This window comes from Xiphophorus maculatus, chromosome 7, assembly GCF_002775205.1.
Source record: "Xiphophorus maculatus strain JP 163 A chromosome 7, X_maculatus-5.0-male, whole genome shotgun sequence".
NCBI lineage: Eukaryota > Metazoa > Chordata > Actinopteri > Cyprinodontiformes > Poeciliidae > Xiphophorus > Xiphophorus maculatus.
In genome coordinates this window covers 4,042,696-4,066,362 of record NC_036449.1, presented here as the reverse complement: position 1 = coordinate 4,066,362, position 23,667 = coordinate 4,042,696, and the positions used below count along the sequence as shown (strand labels likewise).

General features: G+C 40.8%; 1 protein-coding gene across 1 annotated transcript in view; it reads right to left on the bottom strand.

Moving 5' to 3' along the window:
• Positions 1-935: 935 nt before the first annotated feature.
• maob (monoamine oxidase B) overlaps positions 936-23,667 on the bottom strand; it is a 39,113-nt gene continuing 16,381 nt past the window's right edge. The window contains 12 exon segments of the mRNA XM_023336562.1: positions 936-4,720; positions 4,850-4,912; positions 5,619-5,730; positions 7,361-7,458; positions 7,542-7,599; positions 7,700-7,753; positions 9,165-9,261; positions 9,324-9,483; positions 10,647-10,796; positions 12,805-12,946; positions 13,802-13,893; positions 13,987-14,091. Coding sequence (XP_023192330.1) covers positions 4,565-4,720; positions 4,850-4,912; positions 5,619-5,730; positions 7,361-7,458; positions 7,542-7,599; positions 7,700-7,753; positions 9,165-9,261; positions 9,324-9,483; positions 10,647-10,796; positions 12,805-12,946; positions 13,802-13,893; positions 13,987-14,091 — 1,287 coding nt within the window. The 3' untranslated portion in view covers positions 936-4,564.

Genomic DNA, 23,667 nt, shown 5'->3' with positions numbered 1-23,667 from the left:
TATTGATTAATTGGGAAGATCTATGTGTTTTTGAAAAAAGCACATTATACAGTACATTAACTGCGGCAACTGGAATGTTCAGGCATAACATTATGACCACTGAACGCCGACGTTAGTAACACTGATTTTACCGCATCATTGCAGCTTGTAGTATAATTTAAGGTCTGTCCATTTTACAAAAATCTCTTGAACTTACCAATAATCTATGAATAAATATGAATGTGTGACTCCAGTTCATAACATCTGCCAACAGGAAGTATATTAGTTTAACCAGAGGTCACAGTACATGCAAGTTTATCAATCGATCAATCAATCAATCAATCAATCAATCAATCAATCAATCAATCAATCAATCAATCCAAAAATCAATCAGGTTTATTCGTATAGCACATTTCAGCAGCAAGGCAGCATAAAAACACAAAAATAAAAGGTCATAAAAAGCAACATGCAGTCACTGATCGAGAAACCAGCAACCAGCTTTGCTCAGTGGTCAGACTCTCCCATCATCAATAAGATCTTGGTGAAAGATTAATGCAACACTGGATGGAAATAGATCTTGTGACACTGCAGAAGCTTATTGAAACAATGCCACAGCGAATGCGGCCTGTAATCAAAACTAAAGGCGGTCCAACAAAATATTAGAGAGTGTGACCATTTTTTGGTGGCGACTTTTTTTTGGCCAGGCAGTGTATTTCTAATAATCAATAAAAAGATATCTGAAAGAGAGGACTCTATAGCAAGTTTAAATATTTTTTTTATATAAAAACAACCAGATCTTATTATACAATGGAAAGTTTTTATAATATAGGGAGCTCTTTCCATTCACACCTGACTTTTTCTTACTACTCCAAACTTTTCATGGACTCCCTAAAAACTGCAGCAAGACCAATACAAGCATGTATCAAGCTCACAATTATACACACAGACCGATAGGATCAGATGAAATTAGGATTTATTTCACATTTTGAATATCACCAGCTTGCTTTGAGGAATCAAAGACATCAAAGGACGCGTTACAGGATTAGTTTGGGGAGGTTCGTGTGCACATCAGGTGAAGAAGAAAAACAATCAGTAAAAGAGAAAGAAATCAACAAGGACTTGACCATGTAGGTTATGTTTGCTGATGGTTTGGTGTCGGTTCTGTAGTTCCCAAATGACAGACCTACAGAGCGTGCTGGCGTTTGTTTACTAACATCAGCCAACTGTAAACAAGATGGGTTCAAATGTGAGCAACATCACTAGCTGCATTTCCATTGTATTTGCACATATACGGCATTTGCACAATTTGACATTTTAAACATAAAGTCGCTTAATGGAAATATGGCAAATTCTGAAAAGCTTTCATTTTTCGTTAAAACGTTTTGGCGCTAGCATGAAGTGGGTTTTTTTTCGGTCGCATCGAAATTGGTTTATTTCGCAAAACTGCAATGGTTGAACTATCATGGCATTGTCATTTTTGACGACTTATCGCGTGGACGAACCTATTCACATGTGATTTCAATTGCGTTTTTTCATTTTACAGAAACACCCCAATTGCGAAATTGGGTTTTTTCGACATTAGCTGCATATCAACAAAGGTTTTCACACATTAGTAATGGAAACGCAGCTAGTGACAGATCCTTTCTTCAACACTAAGCTTGGAAAACCTCTACTGGTGGTTGGATGTGAGACAGGAGGCGACCATGAAGACACGAGGACGCTACAACATGGCACAGGGGACACATGGTGAAGCACTGCAATCACAATACAAAGCACACACACAGACTCGGTTCCACTGGAGACCAGTTAAGATCACACCAACAGTCAGAGTGCTACTTCATACGCCTGGCTTTACCTGAGTCAAGTTTATTATGAGGATTCCACTCAGGTAACACAGGGGGCATTTAAAAATCGAATTTTGAGTTGAGTGTCACCGAAGGTCCCTTGAGGAGGTGACCTGGTGAGCGTTAGCTTTAACAGTGTGTGGGGAAAGGTAGGAGAGAGAAACAGTCAGAGTTACACAGGCACTTGAGAAAAATGACAAAACACCAAGACGTTCATTAAGGCACAACAGACACAACTACAGTCACAAACACCAGTCTTTGGAACAAGAACACGATCCTCACTGTAGCCATACACTGTACAGTTCTCTTAACATGGCCGACACACCAACACAAAGTTCTCCTCAATAGATCGGCTTCATCTATTGTGACTCTTCTTAGGAAACCCCACCCTGTAATTTGTTATTTTTAATTCAGTCTTACATCAATAAAATATATTTAGATTTATATATCTTAGGTTTAAAATAATGCAGTTTTTACCACAAAGTTGAAGCTTTACTGCAGATTTGCAACTGAAAATTTTCACACATAAGATCTGTTTTATACTACGGCGGAGAAAAAGGAACTGCATTCTGCTTACACGTTTTAGTTTAAACTAACACTAAAATTACTATTTTGGTTTATGTTAGGTGTTAACAAACTTTAGGTGACTACAAGGATTTTTCCATCTCTAATAACTGAATTCAGTCATAGTGGACCCCTATCCATTGTTCACAATTTACAGATTCAACTATTCGCTGTATTTTTTCGTAGATCATATCTAAAATATTCTAGCTAAAAGAAAACACACCATGGGAAGCTGGAATAACATAATGCTAGTTGACTGGTGTTTGCAAAACAGCCAATCCAGAAGCTGCATTTACTTGTCTTGGCGCTGATTGGCTGTGTCAAATTAAGAGTGGAAAAAAGGAAGACCGTATGAAACCCTCTGCAGTAGCATTAAGACAACTTCCATGGTGCTCACTGATGCTTATTTATGTATATTTGGTATGTGAATAATTAAATTATGCAGTCCTAAGCATTTTTGGAAGTATGTGTGGATTTTAGCTAATCATTGACAGCCGTGTTCTGCTAACCTCTGCGAATACCAGGAGTTCAACGTATAATAGTGAAAATGAAAACTATCGCAGGATATTCAAGAAAACCGTTTAACTACACAGTTATCACTATAACATATTTAGCTAGGGAGCGCTCATAACTCAGAGCTAGCTTTATCATTTATTAGCTACATCTGGTTACAGCCAGCTTTACCGTTTTAATAGCCACAAGTTTTGACAGTCAGTTTTCTTTGGCTAGGTACAGCCCAAAGTCAACAGTTAGCTTTAAAAATGATCAACCAAAGATAGCTACAGCTAGCTAGCCAGAGCTAGCCAGCTTACAATTTATTGTCCACAGTTAGCTACAGGTAACATGCAACAGTTAACTAGCTTAATTTGCTCCAGATAGGTAAAATTACAACTTAAAGCTAGCCACAGTTAATGAATTAATTAGCCACAGGCAGCTACAGTCATTAATTGTTTCCTAGCTATCTCTGCGGTGTGGATCTGAAGAGTTGTTCATTAATTACATCTCAAGTGAGAAATGGCTCTGGATTTTCACACATTTCCAAAACTTAGCCTTCTATTTAGGAATTTATCCATAGAGTGACCACAGCTCTTTATCAGTGATGGCTGGAGATAGACCCCATAACACCCCCACAGCCCTATCTACACCAACAACCTCACTCCTCACCTCCAGCTAACTGCCATGGATGTGAGTTTAGACAATAAATGATTTGATTTAGATTTGTTTCCTTTAGATAAAAAAACCCCAAACAAAATAAAAAACGTAAATTTTGTCCTGTCACATCTGGACCCCGGAGCAACTTCTCTTACATGTGCAACCACATTTTTATGACATTTTAAACAAAAATGAAACATTGAACTTGAGAATACCCTTCTGTTTAGCTAACATCACCTGAACACGGTAAATACTGAAGACCGATTAGCACTAAACCTCAGATAAAAGCATACAGCAGCAGTAAGAATGGCTCAAAGAGACACTATGTCACAGAGCTGCTGTTTTATTTTTCTTTTCTTCACGTTTTAATGGAACATTCAGATCACAAAATGACAAAAAAAAAAACAGCCTTAATCTTGATTGTCCTCTATGATATTAGAACTGATGATGGAACAGCCCTACTCACTTTCAGTGTTACTAGATCTCATTAAACAAGCAAGGTCAGAATGAACCAGTACCTAAAATCAGCAGAGGTAATTAGAGACAACAGAAACACACACACACACACGCCTCCACGCTCACACACACTTCAACGAACAGACACTCACAAAGGCAGAATAAGCAAATCAGGTGCACATGCAAACAGGCAGAGCTTATACACACACACACACACACACACACACACACCCACGAGAAGGATGAATGTGTGGAACATTAGTAGAGATTATTTATTTTGATTCCAGATTGTTTTTCCTTCATTGGTTTAATAATCTGAGATACAGATTAAGTGCTAATTAAACAGTTAGCTCTTCTTCTTTCGAAGACTGAACAGCCGCTCACTCTTTGCACTCAAAGTGAATCTGATTTTGCTTCATTTGGAGAGTCTGCCTTTCATGGCCTAGCGTTTCGAAATCCCCCATAAAGAATGCAAAACAAGAGAAAAAAACAGAAGTGCATGAATATGGTTTCTATTGAGTTGTGTCCCGTTGAGTTGCAGAAGAGTGAGAAGACGAGGTGCAGGCAGCTTAACTCCTGGGGAACAGGCCCTTTTTGTAGGCCACCAGGCCCACTGCGGCGGCGGCGGACAGGACGGCGGAGACGCCCGTGAGCTTGAGAAAACCGCCGACCGACGGCAGATTCCTCTCCCAGAAGCTGGTGACAAACGGCAGGGCAGGAACTTCCTGCAGGGGGAAGAGACGGACGTTATGGCTGGCTGAACGACTTCTATAAACCAGCCATTACTATTTTGGTTTATGCTAAAATGGTTGAACGACTTCTGCTGGAAGACGAGACGTGAAAACAACCCTCACCTGACTCTCAGGCTCTGGCTGGTGGATTTGACTCTGGTGGATTTTACCCATCGCACACAAGACCTGTGAGAAACAGCGGGTTGTGACATAATAAAGATGAGTTTATGGTTTTATGGATTCTACAGCAGACGCGGGGGGTCAAAGACTCAAGTCGACTTTCAGCCTAAAGCCAGACTTAAAGCTGTAGGATGTAACTTATGAGGAAAAAAAGACGTATTTACATATTTGTTAAAATAATCATTACTTTGTGACAGTATGAAACAGATAAAAAGATTTTAGCTCCCAGTGCTCCCAGTAGTAAGAAATAAACCAATCAGAGTCAGGAGGCTGGTCTTAGTGCTGTCAATCACTCTCGTGCTCACTTACTCTATATGCTACACTTCAGCCGGTCCACCACAACATAACCTGCCATGAATACTAAGACTAGTTAGCTTAGCATAGCCACCGATGACGATGGATAAGCAGTATTCCTGTGTTGGTAAGCTGCAGCATTGATTGACATCGCTAAGACCCTCCCCCTGGCTCTGATTGGTTGTTTTTGACCGGGAGCTTTACATTTCTTCAGGCGGCAATAGAAGCTCAGAGAGGAGGTCAGGTTAGCTCGTCTACTGTAGCACTGGCCGTATGTTTGGAGCGATTATTATGCTGGAAGGTGAAACTTCCCTCTTACTTCTATTGGATAGTGATGTGCTTTTTTTGTTTGTTATTTTTTTATAGTCATAAATGTGTGTGGGAGGAAGGCTGTAAAAAATGCAAAGAGTTCTCTGACCTCTCTGGCGGCCCTCTCCCCGGCCTGCACCGCCCCCTCCATGTAGCCACTCCACTCTGACGCCGTCTCCGTGCCGGCGAAGTACAACCTGCCAACAGGCTCCCTCAGAACCCTGCAGACAGGAAACGACAGAGAACACGCAGGAGGAGTTATTTTACTGATTTGTGCTTTGATTGATAGCTTTAGCCTCCATGTTCTTTTTATTTCTACATTTGTACGCCACTGGAAAGCTTCCTAGTGCTGCTAGAACACACTAATGTGGGAAATGTGCTGGATTTATTGTGACTGATGTTAGATGTTCATTAGAATAAGTAACTCCAGTTCCTGATCTCTTATGTTGACCTCATCCTGAAATCCCCCTTAACAAAAAGCGATTTATTCAGCTGGATTTATTTTATGCCAGAAATGAGGCAGTGTACTTGAAGTTTATTTTGAACGAGCTGTGTTTTATATGCGTAAGAATAGTATAGTGAAGTACACTTGGCTTATAATGCAAAGCATAAAGAAAAGTCTAACACTAAGTACATTAAAACTAAGAATGTTTTCACTTCTGACAGTCCGGTAGACTCGGTTAAATCTGGGACCAAAGTTGTGACATTTGTTACATTTTCAGTTGCTGCAGTTCTTTTCACACTGCATTGTCAAACCAGCCAAACCCTTTGAAGAACCTATTCCCCTCCTCACCTGTGGTGGCGCTGCACCAAGAACCACCGAAGGAATCAACATAAAATCCTCAGAAGACGAAATGAGAACTACTTCCTTTTTCACAAAATACCAACAAAAATGGGTTTTAGCGGTTGTAGGATGAGTGTTCTTGAATGTAGATTTTAGTGAACTTAGAAAGAGCTGGTAACAGAATACTGAAGGCATACTTCTTATAAATTAAAAAATGTAAGTAATATTAAGTTAGTATACTTTTGTAATTATTTAATTGCTTGACAAAATAAAATGAGTTAATTCATTTCTATTTTAATGACTGTTATTTTGAAGGGTAAACTTGTTTAGAGACGTCATTTCAATTTATTTACAGTTTAGGTTGTCAGTGGGTTTTTTATTTAGGTTTTATTTGTTATTTTTGGTTGCCATGTTTAATTTTGGATACTTAAAATACCGACCAGTTCAAGTGTTAAGTTTTTTTTACAAGTTAAAGTTTATTAAACTTTGAGAGAGCAAACCTGCATTATTATTATTATTATTATTATTATTGGTATTATCAATATATTACTTGAAAATGGTCTCAAGACAACAATATTATCATTTATTGCAATAATTACTGGGACAACAAAAGTAAGATTTTACTTTATTAAATAAACTGCAGTATAAGTAATAAAAGGAACTACATTTTGCCAACACATTAGATTTTCAGCACAGGTTTCTATTTATTAATTAATAAAGTGATTAATAAAGTATTTTGAATTTGAATTGAATTGAATGACAAGTATGCGACAGACTGGCGACCTGTCCAGGGAGAACCCGCCACTCGCCCGGAACCTTAGCTGGAGATAGAGACCAGCACCTCCTGACCCCACTGGGGACCAGGGTGTTAGAAAATGGATGAATTTGTGGATGAATGACAAGTAAGAAGGAACCCGGCTTTGGGACCCTAAAACCCTTTGAACCAGAACTGAACCTGAACTCACTTCTCTCTTCAGCCTTTAACCCTGCGCAGCAGCAGAGGCCTCAGCCTCGGTTTGAACCCTCAACATCTGCAACAAGAAGCGCGTGGGCCGCGGATAACTCACCTGCCAAACTGGGTCAGGGTTCCAGGAGGAAAGTAAGCTGTGTAGCAGCCGCCGGAGTATTCCTCCTCACACCAGTTCTTCTCTTCATAGTGCACCGGCTGAAAGACACCAGAGGCCGTGTGAGAAGCGGGTCAGCCGTTCTGCCGTGTTGCTGCTCGTGGTTCTGCGTGTCCGGACTCACGTGGAGAGCCTCCTCTGAGCCCAGCACTCTGGAGTAAATCTCACAGATCCTCCTGAGCCTGAACGAAAACAAGAACAAAGTTCAGGCTAAAACTAGCTGGTAGCTTTGGGGGGGAGATTGAGCTCAGCCGACGGCCGGTCGCCGGCGTGTGTCCACACCTCTCCTCTTTGGTCAGGTCTGCCAGCTTCCTGCACTTGCGAGCCAGAATGAACCTGCAGGAAGAGGGAGAGACGCGGATTTATATATTTATATATAATTAGATCTGACAGCGCCACCTTCCCCAGCGCTCTGCTGTGCACAGCTTGGACACAAAACAGAGATGTAAAAAACTAACTTCTCCTTACTGATTACTTTTTTTTTGTCACTTAATGATTCAAATTATTAAAGGGGTATTATCCAAGCACATAGTGTCACTTTAAAGGACAGTAAAGTAACTATGTTAACTTCAGTTGTTATTAAAAAAAAATGCTGTAAATATCAGATATGACTTAAAAGAAATTTGACTTCATAATTTAACGCCTTAAAATTGGGCTTCTGTCTCTTTAAGAAACTCCTGCTCTTTCTGAAACTTAAGTCATCACAACATGGCTCCTCTATTAACCCTTTAACAAAATATATACAAATGGATTTAAAGGGGCAGCATTTTGCAAAATGGACTTTTTTAAAGCTTTGTATCATGTCATAATTTTATTCCTTCATCAAAAATAAACCTGGAGCCTTGCTTTGATTCTTTCATGCGTGTTTGGAAAAAAAAAATCCGTTAATCTCCATGGCAACCATTCAGCTGTGCAAAACACCTGGTTGGACCTAGCTCCACCTTCCAGACAAGGCTTCCAAGCTTTGGCCTCACAGAGCAGCCCTCACCCATCAATCCCCCACTCAGCTCCTTCAGACTAGCCAGCAGCAATTAGCACATGGTGGAACATCAGCTGAGCTCATTATAGGAGCTACTGCTTAGTAAAACGTTGTTAAGGGGTTAACAGAGGAGCCATGTTCTGGTGACTTTCTGAAGGCGGCGTTTCAGAAAGATCTTAAAGAGCTTTACAATGCTTTAAATTACAAAGTAAAATTTCTTTTAAGTCATATTTGATAGGGAGTATTTTTATAGTAACTGAAGGTAACATAGTTACTGATTGTGCTATAAAATGCCACTATGTGCCCGAAAAACACATAATACTGATGATAAAAATGATTTTTTAAATTTACAGCTCAGGGAATCCGTTTGTAGCAAGTAGAACTGAGCTGCGTTTTCCAAAATTGTGGTTCACCATGTTTATTTCATAATGAGGCAGTGAGATAATTACTTTGTCACACAGGGTCAGGTTGTTGTTTTTTCTGAAATCATCATTTGAAAGCTGTTTTTTAATTTTTACTCAAGTTTTCCTCATCGGAAATAAAAATGACTTTCATAATCTGAAATGTTGACATTATTGTACAAAGATATGACTTTTGCATTCCTAGTTTAAGTGTGTGATTTTATACTTCTACCATGTTTGAAATAAATAAATAACTTCTTAAGTCTTTAAAATGTGGCAAGAAAAACAAAAATCCTCTCTCCCTCTCTCTTTCTCTCTCTTCTCTTTTTCTTTCTCTCTCTCTCTTGTTGTGTAAGTGGCGGCTCACCCCATGATAGCGGGCACGGTCCCATCAGGCTTTGTGTCATCCAGAGTCAGGCCTATAGGAGCCCCCTCCTCCTCGATCACCATGGTGCCGCAGTAACCTGACGAGACCAAACATTAGAACCTGCTGCCCCCTGCCGTCCCCCCATCCTGCTCTCCGTACCCTTCTTCCTCCAGAAGTTCTCCTTGTAGTAGACCATGCATTTGATGACGCAGCCCATGGGCACGCGGTAGATCAGCTGGTTCCTGAGGGGCGGCAGCTCGGGGTTAAAGTGCATCTTCAGGTTGAGGGCGGGCGGCGTTGCCACGACGACGTATCTGGCCTGAAGCGAAGAAAAGTCGGCAGAACTATTCAGGATGGATGCGGCCAGCAGAGGGCAGCAAAACACAAATCTTCTCCTCTGAGATTTGTGTTTCTGCTCTGAAGCTACACAGTACGTCCAAGTTTAATTACAATTTTAATACATATAAAGTTATAAAAGGAAAGAGAGGGAGGAGTAGAAAGTGATAGAAAAACTAAAGTTATGAGTCAAACAGCCACTGAATGAAATCATTTAAAAGCTGTATGTAGTTGAAATGAGGCGACCCCAACCCCTGTCAATTTGGGACGTTGTATAAAAACATGAATGAAAGCAGAACATGATGATTTGACCTGCATTCAACTGAACTCACTGTAAAGACAAGATATTTAATGTTCAAAGGGGAAACTTTATTGCAATCATGCAAATATTCACACATCTGGAATTTGACGCCGGCAACACGTTCTAAAAACGTTGGGAACAAGAAAGTGGGAAAGTTGAAAAATACTCAAAAAATCTCTCGTTTATTAACTGGAAGCAGGTGAGAGTCAGGATGGGGGGCAGAGGGAACGTCCTCCAAAGCCTCAGTCGTTCACAAGAGGTGCATCGCTTTGAGAACAAGCAAACAGTTCCAACGTTTTAGGAACAACGTTACGCAAAGTGCAACTGCAGGGAGTTTAGGGATTTCATGGCCTGCAGTTCAAAGTGTCACCAAAAGACTCAGAGAATCTGGAGAAATGATCGCCGATCGCCCGTGACTTTTAAAAAGGTTTGTTGAATCGTGAAGCGCAAAATACGGCAACTGAGGCCCCAGGCTGCTGAACAACTGAAGTATCTCAAACAACGATGGGAAAAGAATTAAAAAAATACTAAAGCTTCAACAATGAGTTCCCAAAAGCTTGTTGAGGTTTGTCAGAAGGAAAGGTGATGTGACAGGTAAACATGGCTCTGATTTAGAACGTGTTGTAGACATCAAAATGCAAATAGGTGAACATTTTCAAAGAAAACAATAAAGTTGATCAGTTAGCTCTTTAAATGTCTTGCTTTGTAGTGAATTCACCTGAACACAGGTTGAAAATGATTCATGAATCATCGTGTTCTGCTTTACACGACGTCCCATTTTCATTGAAGTTGCGATTTATGTCGATTCCTCGACTCCCACCGTCCCGCGGTTCGGTTCCACTCACCGTGTAAGTCTCTTTGTTCACCGTCTCCACGACGACCATGTCTCCGGTCTGGTCGATCCTGTAGACGGGCGACTGCAGCTTCACCCTGTCACCCAGCTCCTTGGCCATGCACTCGCTGATCTGGCTGGAGCCGCCCGCAAACTTCCTCTCCTTCACCAGACGACCGAGAGAGCGACAGTCAGAGAGTGTGTGTTCTGACGCGGCGGCCGGATAAAACATCTACACACCTCAGACTTTCCACGTTTGTCTAGTGTGTGCAGAGCTGGTTTAAAATGAAATACACAACCTAAGAGGAAACGTTTAGAAAAACTAAAGCTCAAGGCGAAGTTTAAAAGCCTCTGCGCTTCCATTAGAGGGATTCATGTGTGGAAGAATTATTGTGAGGAGTTAAAATTGTGGGTTTTTTTTGCACATTTTCTTTGCTGGGATTTTGTTAGTTTTACTGTAACAGTTTTGCAGAATTATATTACAGTTTTGCTGCAATTCTGTTACTAGTTTACTGTACTTCTGTTGATTTTACTGTAATTCTAATGCAGTTTTACTGTAGTTTTGTTACAGTCTTGCTGTACAATCATTGTGTAGTCTTTACAGTGATTCTTTACAGTGTAGATCCAAACTGTTCTCTTAAACCTCAGTGAAATCCTCGTCCTTCTGTCCGGTCTCACAGAGATCAGATCTTCCTGCACAAGCAAAGCCGTGTTCAGTGGAGGATCTGATCGAATCCGCTGCCCCTCCCAGATGTTCTGCACTGTTATCTTCACTTGTCCTCCTTTCCCTTCGCTGCAAATTTACATGTGCAGAACTCAGGCCACCTACTGCTACATCATGAAGACGGTCTGCGGTTTGGGTTGGAGGCTTGGAGAGAGACAAGGTGCTGCCGACGCTCTGACTCACAAAATTGATTAGGCAGCGACCTTTTCCATGGGCTTGGCGTCGGCGTCTCGGCCTTCACTAACCGTGTCGGGCGGATTCCATTCTAGCCTTTGGGTGCAATTCACCAATCAGACGCGACTAGATTAAAAGCTGAACCTGAATCGGTCCTGGCAGAGAACGAGAGTCAGACATTAATCATCACGGTTTAAAAGGAAATAAATACTTGAGACAGATTTTTTTTTTTTACGTTGCAGTGACTGACCTGCATTTTGTGTAAGTTTTAGAACTTGAAAACTGCAAAACGACATCAGTGTCACCCGTTTACAGAGACACAGTCCCAGGCCCCGGTCGTTATGGCAACGAGGGGTCACTGAACTCTGGAAGGGAATGAAGTTCCCCTAGCACCGCAAGAAAGCAGCCTTTGTTAGGCCTGTAATGATGCTGAGGCGACACAGAGCAGACAAAAAAAACACTGAGACTAATTCAGGATCTGCCACTGACGGCCCCGGCCCCGGCCCCGGCCCCGGCCCCGGCCCCGGCCCCGGCCCCGGCCCCGGCCCCGGATCTGTCTGCTCCGGACGCTCTGCATTACTGTACTTCTCCTGGAGAGGCGGGGGGATTTCATAATGCATGAGCACGAGTCCTCGAAACCCAAATTTAAAGGATGTGAGTCAAGATGTAAACAAACAGGTTCACATTTTACTTCATTTAAAGGGGCGGTGTTGTGTTTTCCAAACATATTATACCAATTAGCACAATGAAGAACTACATTACCGTCAGTTGTTCAGTATATATCAAATGAGACTTAAAAGACATGTGACTTTGTGATGTAACACCTTAAAATTGGGCTTCTGTCTCTTTAAGAAACTCCTGCTCTTTCCAGCACAACGGATTCCCCATAAAGCCTTTAACATCGCTCTTAGGAGCTGAAGGCTAGTTCCTAAGATAAGATCAGAAAATGCTCAGTTCCACCAGGTGTTTGCTAACTGCTGCTGCCGCTAGTCTGAAGGAGCTGAATGCGGAAGGAAACTGCAGCTCTGAGGAGAAGATGTGTGGAAAAGGCAGAGCTTGGTCAGCGCAACGTTTAGGCACCCCTGTGAATAGTTGCCATGGGAGATTAAATGTTTTTTCAAACATGCATAAAAGAGTTATAGCAATGTTTTTGATGAAGGGATAACATTATAACATAATATAAAGCTTAAAAATAGTCGACTTTACATGATACCGGCCCTTTAACGTGGAGGTTTTCCATTTGGATGACAGAAACTCGGCCCTGCACACACACCTGTCCCCCGTTGGTGGTGGAGAAGATCCTCATCGTTCCCCCGCACTGCTTCACGTACCAGAGGAACCACAGTGCCGACACCTCGTGGGGTTCAGAGGTCACGTTCACGTTGACAAACAGGGTGGCGAAGCGGCGAACGGCACTGTGGAGGGAAACAGGGGAACGAAAGAAAATGCATGAAGTGCACGGCACTGGTTTTTATTGAAATAATAATAAACCTTTTTTTTTATTTCCATCTCTAAAGATGCTTTTCGATTGTTCTAACAACATATTCTCAATTTCTGCAAAACTTATTTTCCATTAGCTACAATTTTCATGAACAGAAAAAAAAACATTTCAGATAGATCACTCTGTGTGAGACATCAGATGTTTACAGATGCTCTCTAAACACACATCTAATTTTTTTTCCCCCTATTGTGGAACTAATTTAGGGTCCTTACGCCCATTTGGACCCCAGGTTTAACCTCCTGACTGATGTTTTGAGATGTCACGTCTATATTTTCACATGATGTTCTTTTCTCATGAGGTTTCTACATGCAAAGCGCACCAGTCCCTCCTGCAGTAAAACGCGTCCTAGTACAGTTTAGATGACATTCTCACATTTCATCCCATTTCCTCCAGGAGTGAAAACTTCTTCCAGCCTGTGTGACCTTTCAACTCAGGTCAGTACCAGATGTGTTTGACATAAAAGTAAAGAAATATGTCATTATTCTGGTTGATAACCTGGTTGACAGTGTATTTAAATATCTGGTACCAACTGTTTGCTTAACTTTTTGAATAACTTACATTTTTAATGATCTTCAAATTTTTTTTAAGACAGGAGAAAACGAGGTCACCGACTTGGTGACACTGTTCCATGTGCTGTTACAATTTGGACTTGGTATGATTTTATTTCTGTGGCATTTACCAACCGGAGGCATGTTTTAGGATGCTAAAAAGTTTAGAGAGATTCAAAAAAACAAAACAAAGCTAAACTGGAAATCTTCAGTTCTGTCACCTGGTCCAGCAGATTTTGTTGAACAGCTCCTGCATGGTCATGTTGTCCCACTCTAAGGCACGGGGAGCTCTCCAGGGCGCCTCTCTGGGAATCTACAAATTCACACGGCAGCATGAGAGAACAGCACAGGGACGCTGCAGCAGCAAAACAGCGATGCGAGTGATCTAGACTGAGCGTAGCGTCACCTCCTGGCCCATCTCGTCCATCGTCCTGAAGAGGTTGTTGAAGTCCATGTAGACGATGGGGTTCCACATGGGAGGGAAGGAGCCTTTGAACGGGTACGACTTTCCCTGTCCGATCGATAAAAAACAGCGTTATAATCTCCCCGTGAAGTTGATAAGTCACTGAAGACTGCGTCCTTTATCGCAGAATTTGCAATGGAAGCAGATAAGATTGTTTACAGAGAGACAGGCAGGTGATGGAAGTATTGGCTGCCATATTGGACCCATCAGTTCCACCGATACTCTCTGACTGAAGTCACTTTGAGCCACAACTGTTCCCTTTTCTCGAGATTTTGTTTTAGAATGCCCTGATATGAAAATATCTTTTACCAATACTGATAATAATGTTATAACCGATAACAGATATTCATCGGTTATAACATTATAACTGATAATGTTGCAATGCGTCCTGTAAAAAACAATGAAAAAAAAAAAACAACCACACCGCTGACATCACTTCTTGGCTTTAATAAAACACTCCATGGTCCTGTGATGCATCGTGATCACTAGCTGTATTTCCACTGACTGTAAATTGGAATTACAAAAAAAAGCTGCTTTATGGAAACACGGCAATTTACAAAAAACTCACGTTTTCCATAAAAAGTTTTTGCACTGGAATAAGGTGGGTTTTTTCGGCCATATCAGAATTGGTGTACTTCAACGAAACTGCAACGGAAACACTTTTTTCGCATCATGCCGGATGCAGAAAAGGTGCATCCGGCATGATGCGGATGCACTTTGCCGGTTAGCATACAGCAGTGACGTGCTAATTTGAGACTCTGGCCTCCTTGGAGAACACTCAGCTTCCTCCACCAGGGGTCTCAGAGCATCACTAAAGTTCATAAACATTGAGTTTGTTTTTCTAAGGTGTTGAATCCACAGCTATTCCTTTTAAAAAAATCGCCCCCATGACTCCCCTAAAACGCCGAAACATATGCGTAGTCGCTCCAAACTAAAAGAGCTTGTTGCTTCAACGCCCCAATAAGACGCCAATGTTTCCTCTGTTGGCTAATAATGAGTGCTAGAGACTTATGAATATATCTCATGCAACTGTTTTTTAATGTCTTCCCATGGCGAACGTCTTAAATATCAGAGTGGAAATGACCAACATCTATTTTTCTCCACAACAACTTGAATGGAATACAACACAAACCATATTAGCCAAGCAGCAGCAGTAAAGACCTGAAGGACTTACATCAAAGTTCTAAATCCCAATCAGTTCAAAGCACTATAAGTATAAGCAATCTTTATTCTTTATGCACCTTGGTTCTGGACTGGAAGCCTGACCTGGAATGCCCTTTACTGTGAATGTGTGTGAGCTGTTCAGATTAGCATAGCGGTTGCCCTTTAGCCTCCAGCTGACCTCCAGAATGCTTAGTCAGAGTGACTGATCAGGACTCAAAATTCTGTGTAGACAAGAGAGGAAGGACTTGTGTAATATTTTACTACTCCAGATAACAGTGTCCATGACTCCACACACTGTTTGAATGGGACCACCTGCCGTTTATGTGTCACATTGGGAAAAAGTGATGAGAAGGCACAAATTGAGACAGATAAGCTTCACTCGCACGCTATCAGTGGAAACGTGCCGATTCCACGTTCACTCCGGTTTATGGCTGACCCCCGGTGACCGTCAGATTGTCCCGCTGATACCGGGGCTTCTGCAGGTCTTCTTCAAGTCAAGTTTAAGATTTTTATGGATGTTTTTAATGCAACCGTGGCTTAAATTTAAGACCAAAAACACCCCAAACAATAAATCTATGGAATAAGAGGGGATGATGTATTACAAACAAGCATAGCAAAAAATTGTGAAGTTTCTGCTCTGTTTGGTAGCAGCTTTGTGCTTCTCACGCACCGTGCGACCATGTAGTGCCAAACTTTGTGAAGGCAAACATCGTCCAGCGAAACGCAGACAAATTTGCACTGACATACGCAAACACAAAAAGCTAGCTAACAAGCTAGCAAGGGTATGTTAGCGGCTAGTTAGCATTAGCCTTGAGGCACAAAACACAAGGACTGTGTGAGACTCAAACTTTCACCTGACAGAAAATGTACATAAATGAGATGAAACAGACCTAATCTGTGATTAACGCAGTTAAGGCCTTAATTTTAGATACATGAATTAAGACTTTTTAAGGCATTTAAAGAATGCTCAGACAACCTCAACACTGATGTCTACATGAAATCTGCAATAGGTAATGCTGTCCAATCAGAGCTCAGCATATCCAGCTCTGGAAAAAATATTATCCACTGAATTGAACCCCATTGAAAACCTTCGGATTATTCCACCAAATACTGATTCCTGAACTCTTCCTGAGTTTTTAAAACTTTAGCATTGTTGTTTCTAAATGAACATGAACTTGTTTTCTTTGCATTATTTGAGGTTTGAAAGCTCTGCATCCCTTTTGTTATTTTGATCTTTTCTCATTTTCTGCAAATAAAAAACATTTTTGCTTGGAATTTCAGAGACATGTCAGGAGTTCATAGAATAAAGGAACAAAGTTCATTTTACTCAAACATAAACCTATAAAGAGTAAAATCAGAGAAACTCATCATTTTGCAGTGGTCTCTTTTTTTTTCAGAGCTGTATCTTTTCTGCAAACCCCAGAATCTCTACCAGGACTGATCCTCTGTTGTCAAAGTTGGTCTGTTTGTGGTGACTGGAAGACTTTTCAAACCATTACTGCCTGTTCAATGTAACTTTACTGTCATTTAATTTGGTTTTCTGCAGATGATTCTTACATAAAACCGCCACATCAGCCTCGTTTTTCCTTGTAAAGATTTGACTTTAGCTTTCACCAGCTGTTTTCTGCTCATAAAATCCCATTTTGATGTTAAACAGTAACTGAATACTATCAGATATCAGCCTTTCACGACAGATAAAATCGGTTTGGGAATGTTGTAACCTCAGACGTTTATTTTTTCTTTTTTTGAAATGCTGAAAAATCAATTGAATAAACTTTAAAACCTCAGATTGCTTTGGATGAATCTTCTGTGACCCTGGATACGCTCGCATTTCCAAGGGCGCCAAGAGCGCTGTGCCAAACTCAAACAGTCAGCCATTTCTCTTTTATGACTCTGGAAACTCTTTTCTCCAAACCAGTTGCAGGTCATAAATTCAAAGAACTCCCCTCTGGTCAATAAGAAATTTCTCTGCAACACTGTTTCTGTGCTTAACGTGGACCAGAAGTCATCTTCAGTTAGACGTGAACGCATTCACCTTCAGCAAACCCAGATCAAACACATTAGTGATGTGTCGGTCGCTAACGATCCGGCTCTAAGAGCCGGCTCTTTGAAGTGAACGATTGGAACCGGCTCCACAATGGGAGCCGTTTTAGGATCCTATTTGGGAGCCGGGTTTTTTTCTACAGTATATCGCTGTCTCTCCGCCTCCCTGTCGTTGTGCTTGTGCTCTGCAAGTGCCAGAGCCGATAGTTTTTCCCCACATCGTTTTTTTTTTTCCTGCGGTGCCTCGCTGTCTCTCGTCCCCCTTCTCCCTCTCCTTGTGCATTTTGCTCTTCTGCCAGTGCTAGAGCAGAGAGTTTTTTTCCCTCGGTCGGTCCACTGCCCTCATGTCAAGCGTGTGCTCCACACATCTGACCAATCACACATAGTTTCAATTAATAATGTGGCGGGAAAACACTGAAAAAAAAGTTTATCTCCACTTTTCTTGTGGAAACGGCAGGCAGTTGGCCAAGCTGTATAGCGTTCGTCGGCAGGTGTTTATGTACAGACACTCACTCAGCGGTCAAGAAGCACAGAAAGAAGGGGAGTCAGTGTGAGAACTGAATAGGTGAAAATAAATGAGTGACAGAAAACAGAGTAAGATTTGGACTCATTTTAATGCTACATCAAGCTCCAGGGCAGAGTGCAGACTGTGCAAAGTCAGCATTTCCTATCGTGCAGGCTCGACAAACAACCTGCACAGGCGGACATCACACGCATCGGTATTGCTATAGCATTGTTATGCGGCATTTTTACTCATCATAAGTGCTTAACAATGTCAATAATGAAACAAAATATTATAAAATTAGGTTTAAGCTATTAATTAATTAATAATGTCAAAAATATATATGGGGAGCCGTTTGGGAGCCGAAAGAGCCGGCTCTCCACAGTAAGAAGAGCCATTAGAGCCGCATCTCGAAAAGGAGCCGAAAATCCCATCACTAAAACACATGTAAAAGTGCACACAGCGTGGTAAAACACCAGAATTTTATTTAACTTTTATTGGTAAGTTGAACATTCTTTTTTAAAATCGCAGATTTTAAGAATCTATGATTCTTAAAACATCATAGAACAGGATAATAATACAAAACTTGAAAACTTTCCGTCATGAGGTGCGGCGAGTGGTGTTGAGGAAGATGCTGAGGACCCAGGTTGAAATGAAGAAATTCTGTTTTTAATGCTGAAGTCAGCAAAACCAAGTCCAAAAGTCCAGGCAGCACAGAGCGGAAGGCTAAAGCTCATCTACTGGTAGCAACAGGTAAATATGACTGATAACTGACAGCTAGACACGCTAGACAGATAAACAAGACAGATTTGACAAAGACCCAACAAGGAACACAGGTGGGATTAAATACGCAGAGAGTAATCAGGGAACGAAACACAGCTGGGAACAAACAAGGGGAAGACAGGACAACACAGAAACCTAAAATAAACACAAAGAAAACTCAAATCCTCACACTTTCTCGCTGACTAAGTGTACTATACATGAGTCGACGATTTTTAAAAGTGCATTGTTCATGTTTTTTACAGTTTTTTTTATGAAGATCAATATTGAAGTTAACTTACTGAGCTTTAGTTCTTCCAGCTGAAGACAAGTTAAATTCAAGACTTTTAAAGACTTTTAAAATTGATAATAGAAATAAAATTTAAGACCAACCAACAAGAATGAAAACAAAACAAAACAAAACAAAAAGTAGTTATTTCATCCAAATGTTTATTCTAACACAAATTATGACTTTTTGGTCCAGTGTGAAAGTTTCACATTTTTAAAACCTTTCCAAAAAAATACAACTTATAACTATTATTTCCAAGCAACTGTTTTACTGCATTCTTTAAGGGTTTTTTTGTCTCCTAGTCGAGCACCATAAAAATGTTTGCCAAAAGTTTCCGTCTCGTCTGAATGTCCAGTTTCCGTCACGTCCAAGCTGTCCGATATTTTGTCCTGTTGTTTTTATGGTGTCAGGTGTGAACCCAAGACGGCTGAATGTTGAAATGAAACGAAAAGCTGCTTAAATACAGAATCAGTTCCACGGCGTGAACATTTATGTCATCTGATCAACGCAGGTCTTGCTTTACGTTTGTCCATCAAACAGCTGCTTGTGTTTTAGTTAAATAGCAGGTTGTATGTGACAGTAAAAGCTTTGTGCCGGGGGTATTTTCATCGCGTGGACTTCTTCTCTGTCCACTGAAGTACATGAAGTTGTCGGTTTGGTTCACTTGTCGTATAAAACAGCAGCCTGAGCCTCCTGAGCCGACCCTCAGGCTGGGCCTCCATGCAGAACCAGGCCTGAGCAGCTTCTGACAGCACACACTGTGCATTTACAGGCATATGTCTCCATAGGAACACATCTATTCACAATCCTTTTTTTTTTTTTTGTATTTGAGCCCTTTTTGTCATTTTCTAACAACATGAATTTTGTTGTGTCTCATTCATCCAGACCCAGCCGTCAGCAGCCTTCACAACTGTAAGAGACATTTTTGTCTTTGGTCCGGCTGAGAGAAGTTGCATGACCCTTCAAAACAAAACTGATGTTTTGTTTTTAATCAATATCTTTTAAGGTTATTTTTTTTTAATAAAAGAAAAATAACTTCAAATTCTGAAAATCAAACACTTCTATAAAAGTGAATGCATAGATTTTCTTTAATAGATCCTTCGAATAAGAATTTTAAAAAGAATTTTATTTAGGCCAGACTAAGATAAAATAAAATAAAACACCACGGCATATTAGGCCAATATAGATAGAACAAAAGAGGAGGGGTAAGTTTCTGCCCCCCCAAAAAATTCAGACTTTGAGATCAATCTCAGAAAATTTCTAGAAAAAACTCGGAAATTTCCGAGATTTTAAAGTTGGAAATTTGTTAGAGGGGAAAAAAAACGAGCAAATTTTCAACTTTTTATGTCTTTTAAGTTTTTTTTGTTTTGTTTTTTTCTGGACAATTTCTGAGATTGATCAATCTCAGAAACACTTCAGAGTTTGTTTGGGGTTTTTTTGTTCTAATATGCTTCTGCATAAAAAAAAAATACTGCAAAAACTTTCTCTAAATAATAGGTATTAGAAACTATAACAGCACTTATTTATTAGGCTTACATTTTTTAAAAGTTGCTCAATACTTTATCATTTTTGGTCAAAGTTAGTAAGAGCCAACACTAGAGGGCCTAAAGAGCCACTTGTGGCTGCAGACCCTCAGAAATAAACAATTCAAATAAAGCGGTATTATTCTTTGTGCAACGGCTCCATGTAATACATGAATTTCCCTTTCAGCTGAAATCCACAAAATGTTTGGTGATATTGTCTTTTTTTTATTTTTCCAAGTTACACCTGCAGAGGATGAGGAACAGCATGTTGCTGTGATCTGTCACCATGGTTACGCTGGCCATCTGAATAGAAAGACAGGAGAGCGGAGGGAGGAGGAGGAGGAGGATGGCCGCCGTCCTTCCACCTCAGTGAGCTGCAGGTCAGTCAGAACAGAAAGCGGTTCTCCAGGATGGAGCGACTCTCTGACACTCAAACATCACATTAACTGGGATTTAATCACAGCATCTGCTCAGCTACTGAGTCCTGATCCGGCGCTAGAATTATCCAACAGCCCACAACTCAAATCTACACACCATTATGATTATATCAGAGTCAGAAATGTGTACAGAAATTCAAGACAGCCATTTTTGCTATCATTTATGTTGGCATCATAGTTTCTTTTCTTTGGATAAAAAAAATGTTTTTTTTTTCAGCTCATGAAGTGAATTATGAATTTGGAGTAAAACAAACAACAGCTGTTCCGTTTTCAGCTGCTTCTCTTTCACACCAAGCAACCAAGCAAACCCTCCTGTTCACCTCCTGGCCTGTGGCGGCGCTGAAACCAAGAACCACTGAAGAAAAAGCTTGTTTGTGAGGAAACTTTTTGTTCAAGACTGGAAAATTTACTGTTTGTTTGGATTATGATCTCTGCTTTCAAGGATTCTTTAATAGAAATTATACTTCAGATGAAAACAAATAAATCTGCTCATATTGTTCAACAGTCCAAAAGAAAAAAGAAAGGAATTAGCAGAAACACGTTATATCCTCACAACTGAAGAAAAAACAGTTGAGAAATCCTAAACAGAGAGCTATTTCACACCAACATGGAATGCTGGGGGTGGAGAAGACGATGGAGAAGACGATGAGCGCAACTTCCTCCTTCACAAAAGGTAAACAAAAATGGAGTGGTGTCAAATTGTGGTGGTGGTAGGATTTCTCTTTTGGCATTGGCTGAAGATCAGCAGCTATTTCTCCTGTTAGCGCAAACTTGCTAGCTTGCTTTGTATGCATTTACCCATAATGCCCTGCGCTGCCTGCTTTTGGAGCGCTCTCCGGTCCTTTTGCCGTTCCCAAAAACATTTGCACTGTGCCAGAGTTTACTTCAACCGAACCAAGACCGAGTCTTCTTAGGCAAACAAACTGTTGTTTGATTAAAGCGGATTAAACAGTGAATGCACCGTAAACCTCCCATTAATTACTCTAGACATGTTTAGGTCTCACAAAACATGAGCATGCTTGACTTTAGCAGCTTCTCTCAACATAAACGGACCAACACACAGAGAGGAACAGAAGCTGCTGAACCCAACAGAACAGAGGGAGCAGCAGGGCTCTTTCCTCATCTCTGATAAGGAGCAGCGTATTTATTCAGAGAGTATTTCCCCATCTCTGATAGTGAGTCCAGTGCGGAGCTGCACTGCCTGTTAGACACTAGTTTGCTGATAAAGGAAACCAGCTCTGGCCTTTAGGATTAGAATCTGCAACAGAAAAGCTGATTAGCTTGGCGGCTTGCTTGAAAGCTAACCCTAATTACACAAAGGCTTGCTAGATTACTACAAACTCACGGTTTTACCAGAAAAAAGACAGCCAGATGTTGTCATGCAGGGTAGACTGGTGTAAACATCAGCCTGAATGCTTCCTGTTCCTTCACAAAGCAACATTAGGATGATAGGAAATGTTCTGTATGAATCAAAATTCAAGCTTTGTTGGAGTCTTTACAGCTGTGACGTTCCTTGTTTTAAATTCCATAAGTTGAATTAAAGGGAATTTCGAAACGCTCTTCGTCCGAGAATGACGGCTTTTTATAAACTTCCGTAGGTGACCGTTGTTTTTCTAAAACACCATGAAATGTTTGTCCTGATTACCAAGATAACTTTTTTTTACCAAGCTGAAATTTGTGTCGTCCATCTGTATCCCACATATCTGCTAGAGTGGATCATCTCACACTGATTTTGGTACAGAAACAGGATTCTCTGGTTTGAGCAAATAAAGCTCAAACATGGGGCTCCTCAAGGCTGTGTTCTTGGGTCACTTCTGTTTGTTTTCTACATGAACTGCATAGCTCATGCCTAGCTAGATTGGATGACATTACACCACTTGTACAGGGCAGCATGCTGGTGCAGTTGTTAATTATATTCAATTCAGTTCACTTTCATTCAATTCAGTCTACTCATATTGCGCCAATTCACCAAAAATGTCGTCTTGAGGCACTTTACAAAAAATAGATGGTTCAAGTTATGCCTCGAACTTATTGTAATTATTTTAATGTACTTTTACTTATAATAATTATTTGTTGCTGGTGTTATACAAATTAAACCAGCCTCGTCTATGTGCACCATAAGCCAGTGCAAGCAGTCAGTTATTAAAGTATGAAAAAAAGGAACTTAAACGGCAACAAAAACAAGAAAATAGAAAAACTTCTTATAGATTTCAACAGAATGTCACAGAAAGTGCCAAAGTCACCACATCGTTTTAAACAGCAGCATTTCTGCTCTAAATGTAGCATTTAGACCATGTAACACATTAGGACAATAAAATAGAATTGACTCTTTTTACTTGAGGTTATATGGTGGAAATCTCAACGCAGCCTGTGTTTGGACTCAGACAGTGATGGGCACCTGGACTACTGTTCAATATTCAACACGGACATCCAACCAATCAGATTCTCCCAGGTTTCTGCAGTCAGCTGTTCAATCAATTACATACCTCTTCACACAGCTGTATTATTGAAAGAATTAAAGCACAAACACACACACACACACAAACATCCACTCAGAGGCGTCTTGTTGAGCAGCTTTTGATGAGGATGGCTCCCATGGAAACCAGCTAGGAAGCTGTGAGGGCTGCGCCGATCGTACATCTTGCAATAGATAGTTGCCAAGGAGACGCAGGAGCTCACGTGACGACAACAGTCAGTGAGAGATTTCTTTTCTGACTGCCGCTTGTGTGTTAACTGGTGACATGACAGACAGCCGCTGAAGTAGGTCAATAGAACATGAGGGATACTGACACAGCGGTGGGTCCAAACCACGCTTCACTGGCAATCACTCATTATATAACTGGTGCAGCTTAATTGCAAATAGAGGCTTAGGGACAAAATTCCAATATAATAATAAAAAATAATCAT